The sequence below is a fragment of the Poromitra crassiceps genome (assembly GCF_964638095.1).
Source record: "Poromitra crassiceps genome assembly, chromosome: 2".
In the NCBI taxonomy this organism is placed as follows: domain Eukaryota; kingdom Metazoa; phylum Chordata; class Actinopteri; order Beryciformes; family Melamphaidae; genus Poromitra; species Poromitra crassiceps.
In genome coordinates this window covers 35,810,479-35,822,117 of record NC_139624.1, presented here as the reverse complement: position 1 = coordinate 35,822,117, position 11,639 = coordinate 35,810,479, and the positions used below count along the sequence as shown (strand labels likewise).

General features: G+C 42.2%; 1 protein-coding gene across 1 annotated transcript in view; it reads right to left on the bottom strand.

The window, feature by feature from the left end:
• The window catches only part of znf800b (zinc finger protein 800b), a gene marked incomplete at both ends in the record, with an annotated part of 28,152 nt that extends 16,963 nt beyond the window's left edge, over positions 1 to 11,189 (bottom strand). The window contains 2 exons of the mRNA XM_083661992.1: positions 1,775 to 2,207; positions 11,145 to 11,189. Of these exons, the coding sequence (XP_083518118.1) occupies positions 1,775 to 2,207; positions 11,145 to 11,189 (478 nt within the window). The remainder of the gene's footprint in view (positions 1 to 1,774; positions 2,208 to 11,144) is intronic.
• Between the last annotated feature and the right edge of the window lie 450 nt (positions 11,190 to 11,639).

Below are 11,639 nucleotides of genomic sequence, written 5' to 3'. Positions count from 1 at the left end.
TTTTGTCAAACAATGGAGTTCTAAATCCACTGCAACAGCCAATCAGAAACTATTTCCTGCCCGCTTTTCCTGTCTGACGAATCCTGAACATTTTCCACATCACTGAACTGTGAGGACACTTACTGTGTGTGTGTGTGTGTGTGTGTGTGTGTGTGTGTGTGTGTGTGTGTGTGTGTGTGTGTGTGTGTGTGTGTGTGTGTGTGCTAGCTAATTAGCTAATTAGTAAACTTGAAAAACTTGAAAGAAAGAAAGAAAGAAAGAAAGAAAGAAAGAAAGAAAGAAAGAAAGAAAGAAAGAAAGAAGAGAAGCATGCAGGTTGATGGAAGTATTAATACTGCAGAAACCTTGCGTCAAGTGGTGCATTTTAGACAAAACGCTTTGTGGGGGACAGGCTAGCAACATGAGGGAAGACACATGACACATAGCAAAGCATGGTCTAATTGGTGGGTGCTTTAATCCAACACCAGTGGTCCCCAACCACCGGGCCGCGGACCGGTACCGGGTCGCAACGCATTTGGTACCGGGCCGCGAGCCCGGTCAAAAAAAATAAAAATAAAAATTAATAAACATAGGCTATAATATTATAGGCTGTGTGTGGTAGTTGAAAAATAGTTTCAAGTTGACGTTTATTTATGTTTGTAGTTGAAACAAATACATAAATACTGTAGGCTACATACAGTACAACACAAAAGGCTGTTATTTACCCTTTGTCGCCACCTGGTGAGTAAATATATATGTAACTAAAACCATTAAAATTGACAACCGGTCCACAACTTTTTTTTCCATGTATCTACCGGTCCTTGGCACAAAAAAGGTTGGGAACCCCTGCCTTACACCAGTGATTCTCAAAGTGAGATCCGGGGACCCCCAGTGGTCCTTAAAGGGGTTCCCCAGCAAAAAGGGGAATCCTTTATTTTAACTAGAATTCCAAACATACGTAACACAATGACAGAATGTATGACTATTTTGGTCATGGTTTCATCCACTTTCTGTAATAAAACATCTAAAAGTGTGATATGTGTCTCTCTGAGCAGTTTGCTCACACAGCTGGGCTGCCCAGCATCAGGCCAGCCGAAACAAAATGGAAACTTCGGTTAAAACTTTCAAAATAATGTCATTTAAACAAAAGTAATTAGCCTATATTGATGCACATTGGAGGAGGAAAAAAGTATTTCAACGAAGGAAGCAGCAAAAGTTTTATCAAAATACTGATGTTAAGATTACATACAGTATGGAGTGAACTTGTGGCTGTAAAGCATGACTCAAAATTAATATTAACATTACAATACAGGTTTTATTTTGAAAGCCCTAAAGCGGAAGACATATTTTTACATTCTGGCTGACTTGACACTGGTTCAAAGTCGTCTCATCCGAGAGATCCTTTTTTTTCTTTTTTTCTGTTGGCATATTCCGTCATTTGGGTTCCATTGGACACAATGTCAAGACAATTTAAAGTCATTAACTATTAAGCCTCTGGGAAGCACTGATGTCATTATCAAGGTACAAAATATACTTTCAGCTGGTGTGCTCTTTATAATCATGTGCCCTTCACAGCTGATTTGGAGATCTGTATAATCGGCTGTCACTTTGTAACTTTTAGACCGAAGAAAAAGCCAGTGGTTTGTGGATATTACAGGGGTTTTGGGCCAATCTAAAAGGGGCTTTATAGTGTCATGCTCTACCAAAGAAGCTACACATGAATCATAGACAGCTGTAGCCTGGAGGAGGGTAGATCACAGCAGAAGAAGTGCAGAAGGCAGAAAAGTGTAACTACCTGGAGTATGACCCTGGCTGCTGGCACTGCTCCGCTCAAGCTGCTCTTCGGTCTGGCAGCTCTGGTCCCTGGTCACAGCAGCAGCACCCCTCTCAGGCTCCAGGGGCGGGCAGCTCTGGTCCATGGCCCCAGCAGCAGCAGCGCCCCTCTCAGGCTCCGGCGAGGGCTGCAGGGGGGGAATGGGCTTCCAGAGAGTCTTGGGCTGCGACGGGGGCTGGGTACCAACACCGTCCTTCTCCTGGGTCTCCATGGGAGTTTCGTTCTGGCTCTGGGTCTCAGGCATTGGCTCAGGCGAGGCCCCGGTTGGAGCCTGGGCCTGGAGTTGGGCTTTATCCAAGGACTGGGCTCTAACTCGGGGCTGGGCCTGTGGCAGAGGCTGGGTGTCTGTCTGGAGCTGGGCTTCCTCCATCTCGGTCTCCATTCGACCCCCACTCTAAGGGACCAAAACCAGACACAGGGGAGCCATGAGATACAGAATAATTAAAAAAAATAAAAAAATAAAAAATAAAAAAATAAACAACAATAAAAACAACAATAATAAACTTCAATAATACCAAATTCCGCTCAAGCTAGTCGCCATTACCAATGGATGTTTTGATGGCAGATTATTTAAAAATTTAAAATAAGAGAAAAACTAGAACAACCACACAGCGGATATATATGCCTCCGACAACAAGTGAGAAGTCGAAATCCATGTCTGTCCAGACTTTGATGTTTAGGCCAAATGTGAATAAATTCCATCAAGGCGTTACTAAGATGTGGTGTTACTAAGCCTGAAAATGGCATTTGTGAGGTCAGAGTGACCATGGCCTTTGGCCACCAAAATGTAATCAGTTTATCCTTGAGTCCAAGTGGACGTTTGTGCCAAATATGCCGAAATTCCGTCAAGGCACTCCTGAGATAGCGCATTAACGATCTAGAAAATGAACTTTGACCTATGACCACCAAAATGTAATGATCCTGGAGTCCAAGTGGACATCATCTCACTTTGGTCACATCACCAAAAATACCAACATAAATTTTGCAGCATCGTGAAGTTTTATGGTCAGTATGATCAGTGATTACAGTCATGATTAGGGTGAAACAGTCAAATAACCTTGTGAATAACTTGTGAATACACGAGGGAACCTGATCAGGGATCTGACCAGGTGAAAGTAGGGGGTAATGACATAACCCAACAGGAGAAAAGAAGTCTCTCTTTCAAATTAAGTGAGTTGTCCGTAGCCTTGAACAAATACTGCAAAATGCAATTCTAGAAAGAATAAGTGGTCGCAACAGCAGGCTGTGTGTGTGTGTGTGTGTGTGTGTGTGTGTGTGTGTGTGTGTGTGTGTGTGTGTGTGTGTGTGTGTGTGTGTGTGTGTGTGTGTGTGTGTGTGTGTGTGTGTGTGCTGCTGTCATGTCTCCTGAGCATCTTGCAGGGAGACATTAACCTTGTCACACACATACACCCTTCAGCAAATAAGTGACTCCGCAGCACACGTCTGTCTGTGCGAGTACGTTGTGTGTATCTATGTCTCTCGCCCAGACCTGCTCTCTCTCTACAAGTCCCCAATCCACCCTCACCCACCAATTTATCCTCATTTTCCCTCTGTGTCTGTCTGTGTCTGCGTCTCGCTCACTCCTCGTGTCCCCACTGCCCTTGAACAGAGGTAAATGATTCCACCATTCAAGCACATTACAGTACATCACCACGGCACAACTGGGCCACTTGGACAGTATGCCACCCCACCCACACCCACACAAAATGTACACTTTAGCACACACCTATACTGGAGCACAACACATAGACTGTATAATAGCTGAACAGTACGTTACCACACATGGAAGCACAAAACAACCCCGCCCCCACACACACACTGCATTCACACCAGACAGACAGACACAGACAGACAGACAGACAGACAGACACACACAGCCCATTAGAAGCATAAAAAAGCTATTTTGTCCAACCACTGGGTCATGCCCCCTAGGGAAGGCACTGTAGAACTGCAGCTGCTGCATGATGAGGCCAGTGGGGGGAAATCAAGCTGAGCCAATTTGATGAAAGAAATAGAAATGTGTTGAATTTGACCACAGCCAGACAAAGCCCACTGACTATTGAATGTAACTGTTGGAGAAAAATATAAGTTCCATGCCATTTCCTAAAATAGCAACAGGTTGAAATAAATGCCTCGTTCTTCTGAACTGAATTTGCATATTTTCCTTGTTTCATCATATAAATGTCGCTGATAGGGCATCTGCGTAGTGCAGCGGTAGATACCCTGCCTACCAACACGAGGGTCACAGGTTCAAGCTCTGTGTTACCTGTTAAAATGTTTAATCAGTAATGTAATCCAAGTATCACAATAATTAAGTAATGTAACTGATTAAGTTCCATTACTTTTGGATTACTTTTGAGCAAATTCCATGCATTTGACTACTGCAGTCCAGGGGCATGGTCCTCAGGAGGACATTAAAAAAAAACATCTCTTTCAGACCTTATGTGTTGGTTGGTTACAACAGGCTTTCAGCCAATCTAGTGTGGCCTGTTTCTCCTCTATAAAGTTGTCTGTGTCCGTCCGTGCGTGCGTGCGTGCATGTGTGTGTGACTTTAATGCATGCCCACACCCCTGGTCGGATTGGCCTGAACATTTGCATAGTGGTGGGTTATGATCTGGGGAAGGTCATGGCCTGGGCAGGTCGTAAAGTCCTGGAACCATCTGGAAAGTCCTGGAACAACCAGGAAAGCAACTTGGAAACCACCGCCCCAGGTCGGATTGGGCTGAACATTTGCATGGCAGCAGGTTATGAAGCAGGGAAGGTCAAGGGCAGGTTGTAAAGTCCTGCAAAGCACCTGGACAGTCACTACCACACTGGTGAAAGTGGACCTGAACCATCCGGTGCTTCGCTCCGGTAAAAGATTCCGTGCCTGAACGCCGCACCCTTAACTCATTGAGTGCCAGCCACTTTTGGAGAACGGACGCTCCCAGTGCCAGAGTTTCAGAGCGTTTTCAGTGATTTCTCGAGGCCCACAGAATATTGTGTGATATTACTATGTAAACACTGAACACGCACAAAGAACGATGAGACTCTATTCTATCATCTGCAAAAAAAAGTTTATTGATCCCATTTTCCGTTCTTTAGTTATGAGCCGGAGAAGATAGCTTGATTCATCCAAAAATAGCAATTTTTTTCTAGAAGCTGAGATAATTGGCCTTTTGTGAAATTAATCATTTCAAGCACATCACTGACTCTGAAGCTAATCTTTTCTAATGTAGTCACACCTCAAAAATAATTTCCTTCAATAAAACAGTTTAGGCCAGGGAATTTTGTTTGGCAGAATAATATTTTTAGCTACAACCAGCAGCGCTGGCCCCTGCGTGCGCTGCTGGTTGCAGCTTCTTGCTGGTTTTGATTTGCTGCTGGTGGGCATCGGATATTCTGGCTTGCGTTTGTCAATCCTGTCCTGCTGCCTGGGTCTGTCTGGGTGTTGCGTGCTGCTCTGCGTGCCCCCCCCCCCCCCCGCCCCGCCCCGCCCCGCCCCGCCTCGCCTCGCCTCGCCTCAACTGCACACTCCTCCTCCTGTCTGTGGTGGCTCTCTGCTGAGTTTGCTGTGCGCACAGTGAAGGGTGCGGACAGCCAGGCTTTTTTACAGCGTTCCGCGTGTGTTTGTCACCGGCAACGATGCTTCCAGTTGAGCATAATAACAACTCCACGGTGTGGATGTGCGGATTTGCTGTCGCAACCGACACGGAGCGGCTCAATTGTGGGAGCAGATTGGCTGCTGCAGGCACAGCTGCAGTAACGTGCTTCAGCATATCGATGCATACGGATGCGATGCGATTTCCGTTTCCATAACGACTTCTTCTTTGTTTTTTCCTTGCCTTTCTGTTATGTGGAGAGCACTGTCGCCACCTAAGGGTTCTGTAAAATAGGTTAGACACATCCAATAGCTATAATATTTGTACATCAGAGGCAGAAGGCTTTGATCGACGCCCCACCGTCAAAAAACGCAATTGACGAACATGTCCGTCCTTGGCACTCTACGTTACTATTTGAAATGACGAACATGTCCGTCCTTGGCACTCAATGAGTTAATAGGGGAGAGACAGAGTGACACAGCAGCTGCCTGTCAATCAAAACCCACAGAACTGAAGCCGTCAAGATCACATTTCCAAAAAGGAAACACATCTGCTGACGTTATGTCAACATAAACAACAGTTACTTTTGTTATAAATTGCTTCTATATCTGTACTTCAACTTCCACCCTTTATGGAGAACTCTGCCATACCCATGTTAAGTAAATCCCTTTATAGTAAAGCAGAATAGATGATGGATCTCAAATTTACAACATGGAATGTCCGAGGAATCAACCAGCTGGTTAAAAGACGCAAGGTGTTATCATATTTGAAAGAGCATAAAGTAAATATCTGTTTTTTACAGGAAACACATCTTTCAGCAGCTGAGAGTAAGAAACTTAAAGGTGGACTTTCAACTTTCAACTCCAGATCCAGAGGGGTATCAATTTTGATAGATAAAGGAGTTCCTTTTAAACTGGAAGAAATATTATCTGACCCAAATGGGCGTTTTATTTTGGTTAAGGGCCTTCTTGTTCATCAAGAAATTGTTCTGTTAAACTGTTACTGCCCCAATCATGATGATCCCACATTTATAAATTACTTGATAGTGAAATTGTCCTCTTACCGGGGGTCTATTGTTTTGGGGTGGAGACTTCAATTGTGTACTACATCAACAGCTAGATAGATCTGCTCTTCGGAAACAACCTCTCTCCAATATGGCTAAATCGTTAATTGAAAACATAAAAGATATAGGCTTATGTGAGATATGGAGAACAATGCACCCTACCAGGAGGGAATACTCGTACTACTCCCAAGTGCATAATTCTTACTCAAGGATTGATTTTTTATGACAAATAATGCTCTTTTAGATTGTATTTCAGAATGTGAGTATTTGCCTAGAATTATATCTGACCACTCACCGTTGTTATTAACTATACAATTTAAGACGGTTGTAGCTCCAACAAGGGCATGGCGTTTTAACACCATGCTATTGTTGGACACAAAATTTGTGGAGTTTATGAATACTCAGATTGATATTTTCGTGGAAGCTCATCAGAACCAGGATACTTGCCCCATTCTTATTTGGGAAACCTTTAAAGCTTTCTGTCGAGGATGCATTATTTCGTACTCTTCCCATATGAAAAATACACTTAAAGGCCGGCTTTACCGTGGGGAATATGAATATATATTAAATCTCACGCCCCTAAGGTTCTCGAATCCGTTGAAATTTTTGAAATTGGTTGTTTCCCGCCAGAGATATCACCAGAAATACACTCTGTGTGGGGGGGGAGGGTGGTGGAGGGGAGGGGCGGGTGCGGGGACCCGAAATACTACATTTCCCACAATGCACTGGGCTCGCGTGGCCTTCGTTTTCACGCCCACCCCTCAGGCATTTGGCTGATATCAAACTCCAGTAGGTGGCGGTAATGCACATATATGCTTGCCAACCGCCATAAAAGTCGAAGAAGAAGAAGGCTTCGACATAAAAAGATTTAGTAGAAGAAGAAAAAATTACAAAACATCAAAAAAAAATTGCCTCCAAATTGCACCAAATTTAAACGGTAGTATATATGTGGGGAGATGTCTTCATAAAAAAAAATTCATGCATTTTAAGGCATTTTTGTAGGAGTTTGATGTTGTAACCATTTCATGTAAAAATGTGTAAAATCGGGTACATTGCTCAGCGTTGATTTCGTTACTTCAACGCACCTACTACTAGATGTAAAATTTGACGAGCTTTCCAATGCCGCCAGTCCCGTGTCTGTCCGTGCTTCCGTTCCAGAGATATGGTCTCTTGGCAAGGAGCTATGGGAAGCTAATATTAGCTACCATAAGCTAGGCGGTTGAAAAAGATGGCTGCCTTTTGCTTTTCTTCGAGGCCTCTGAAGGGGCGTGGAGGACCTCTAGAGGCGGGACCATGGCTCACAACACTTGTAGTTCATAGGCCCTCAACTTCCGCAAGGCGGAATCGGGCTAGATGACGCGTAACGCGTCGGCTGGCCCGAAAAATATGTGAGAGATGGTTGATAGGTCAGGCAGGGAAGCACCAATTTCAAAAATTTCAACGGATTCGAAAACCTTAGGGGCGTGAGATTTAATATATATTCATATTCCCCACGGTAAAGCCGTCCTTTAATAGTCATACTGTATAATGGCACTAGAAAGAGAAATCAAGGAGCTGGAAACTAAGCATAGCATTGATAAGGATGATGTTACTTTGCAGCAATTGAATAGTGTAAAGCTGAAGTTTAATATCCTAAATACACGAGCAGCTGAAAAGGCAATCTTGAAAACAAAACAGAGTTATGTGGAGCATGGTGAAAGTTCAGGCAAGTTACTTGCTTGGCAAATTAAAAAGATGGAAGAGGAAAGAGCAATCCATAGTATTAGAGGCTCTGATGGAAGTATTACAATGGACCCGGTATCCATAAATAGGACTTTCAGATCATTCTATCAAGAGCTTTATCGGTCTGAGAATACTGGCTCCTTAGAGAGCATACAATCATTTTTAGATGGAATAGTCTTCCCTACAATATCAGAATCAGATAAAATAGATTTAGACAGAGATATTTCTTCTGTGGAACTTGTAAAAGCTATAGATAAGTTACAAAATGGTAAATCTCCTGGTAATGATGGTTTGCCTATTGAGTTTTACAGGTGCTTTCTATCTAAGATTGTGAATCCATTTAAAAACATGATTATGTCTGCTATTTCAAAAAACAAACTACCCGAGTCCCTTACACTAGCTATCATTACCCTTTTAAAAAAGAAAGATAAGGACCCATTACTCTGTGCCTCAATGAGACCTGTATCACTTCTGAATGCTGATTATAAAATAATTGCTAAGGTGCTTGTACAGCGATTAGATACAGTTATACAGGGTCTTATACATTTAGATCAGACGGGGTTTATGGGAGGTAGGCTATCCTCGGATAACCTTCGGAGATTCTGTAATGTGATTTCACATACTCGTGATGATAGGTCTCCCATGGTGGTAGTAGCAATAGATGCCGAAAAGGCGTTTGATAGAGTTGAATGGAACTATTTGTGGGAGGTATTACGTCACTTTAATTTCGGCCCAGTATTTATATGATGGATTAAATTACTTTATCAGTCCCCGAGGGCATCTGTAAAAACCAATGGGCAGACGTCTGAACCTTTCTTCCTGGGAAGAGGCACAAGGCAAGGATGCCCTTTGTCTCCCTATCTGTTCGCTCTCGCGGTGGAGGCTTTAGCAATTATGATCAGGTCACATGATAGGATATTGGGTATAAGCATTGGAGCAGAATCTCATGTCATCTCGCTATATGCAGATGACATTTTATTATATCTTTCCAAGCCAGAGCAGTCTATACCTGCTCTTTTAGAATTATTAGAAAGATATAGACTATCTGGTTTTAAAGTCAACTGGGAAAAAACTGAAATTATGCCTATCTCTAACTGTGACTACACCTCACTCCAGAGACAGTTTAAATGGAAATGGACCCAGAAACACATAAAGTACCTGGGTGTCTTGATCTCAAATAATCTGGATGAAATTTATAAACTTAATTATTCTCCAGCATTGGATAACATAGAGGTAGATCTCAAACGCTGGCAGACGCTTCCAATATCCATCTTAGGCCGGGTGAATATATTAAAAATTAGCATTTTACCAAAATTAACCTACTTATTCCAAATGCTTCCTCTACAAGTTCCTGATTTTTTTTTAAGAAAATTCAATCTTTATTCTCCTCTTTTATTTGGAATGGTAAAATCGCGAGAGTTCGCATAAGTGTATTGTTTCTTCCATTTGAGTTAGGTGGGCTTGGCCTTCCTAATATTAAATTGTACTATTGGGCAGCACAATTAAAATCTTTAAAGCAGTGGTTTAAAAACCCTGGTGCATGGGCTAGAATAGAAAATAATGATGTATCACCTTTAGACTTAAACTATGCCCCTTATTGTCAAATGAAAAATCTCAGAAAAATAACTAGCAACTCAATTGTACTCAACTCTGTGAGAATATGGAACTGCGCTCATAAGTTTCTGAACTGGAATAAGCCTCTATCACCTTACACTCCTATATGGAAGAATCCAGCTCTGCCTTCTGTACTTGGTGATAATGTTTTGAAACAGTGGGCTGAGAAAGGCATCCTAACTGTGGCTTGCTTGTATGACAGTGGCGCTCTTCTCACATTTACACAGATTCAAGAAAGATATAATGTACCTAGCTCACAATTCTTTAAGTTTCTACAGTTGAGAAGTTTTATTCAGTCCACTCAGCAAACATTGGAGGAACCAAAGGCCTCTGTAATAGAGAAAATACTAATACAATCAGAGAAATCAACTAAATTATTATCTAGACTTTACAAAGGTTTGATGGAGGCTTTTCCAGACAATACTCTTTCTACTAAGGAAAAATGGCAGGGCGACATTGAGGAAAACATTGACGAGGAGGAATGGAGACAGATTTGTTCAAATATACACTCTGGCTCATATAACTGGAGACATAAACTCTTACAATTCAAGATTCTGCATAGAACATATTATACCCCAGAAAAACGTCATGCCATGCACTCAGAAATGTCCTTTTTGTGCTGGAGGTGTAAGAGACAAAAGGGCTCGCTTTTGCATATGCTGTGGTCTTGCTGTAAACTGACCCCCTTTTGGGAGGAAATATGTTTTGTTATCTCATCATGCTTGCAACTTAATCTAACGCCCACTCCTCGTCTCTGTTTACTCGGCAACTTTAATGTTGGTGATTGTCACCAAAGGAAATTTTGTAATCTTGCATTTATTTGCTGCAATTTTTTTTATTGCTGTTGGCTGGAAGGCCTCCTATCCCCCAACACTGTCTCAGTGGAAAGCAGAGATGTCAGGCTATATCCCTCTTGATCATCTGTATTACAAAATGAAAGGAAAGCTTGACATATATGACAAAATATGGACCCCTTATGTGACTTTTATGGATAATTGTTAAACATCGGTTGAATTATGTTTTTTTACAAGACTACTGTGACATATTCATTTACTGATTTCCTCATCTTCATATACTGTTTTCTCTTTCTTCTCCTTTTTGAGATTCTTGAGATGTATGTATGTAGGAGTATGTGTATGCATATATATGTGGATATACGTGTGTACAGTATGTGTATGTGTGTACATGTATGTATATATATGCACATATATCTGTAGTTGCAACCCTAGCATTGTTTTGTCTACCGTGTCTGTTTAAGTTGCATTGTCTTGTTTGTCCTGTTTCGTTATCTTGTCCCACCTGCTTGAGGGTATCATACATACATATAAAAAGCATACACATAGCACTGACTCTCACTCTGCGGTGAGTGGCTCTGGGGGAGGGCATGGCCCCCATAGTAACCCAGTTCCACCTCTGTGGGAGGAAACACTTTCGCAAATACAGGGAGGGTTGTGGGGTATGCTGCACATTGTAATGTATTGTATGATGTCTGTTTGTAATGCAAAAAAAAAAAAAAAAAAATAAAAAGTCATAAATTGCTTCTAAATTCTACAAAAGCCTGTCCCGTTCCCAGCATGTCAGATCCATGGACATTGCATGCGGGAGCACATGTTAATTGACTGTGCAGTGTGCAGTGAGAAGCCTAAAGTGGACTTACCCTGTGTGTGCCTGAAACCATGTAAGTCCTTTCACATGTCGTTTTAATGCTCATAGAGCAATGGTCATTATCTTTGTAATTATGGAGATACTGACAACATTTTAACGGAGGCTTCTGTTGCGCAAAGCTGCACCGGCTTAATTATTGGTTAATTGGCAGCTGCTTTTACATGCATCGACCCGACATGA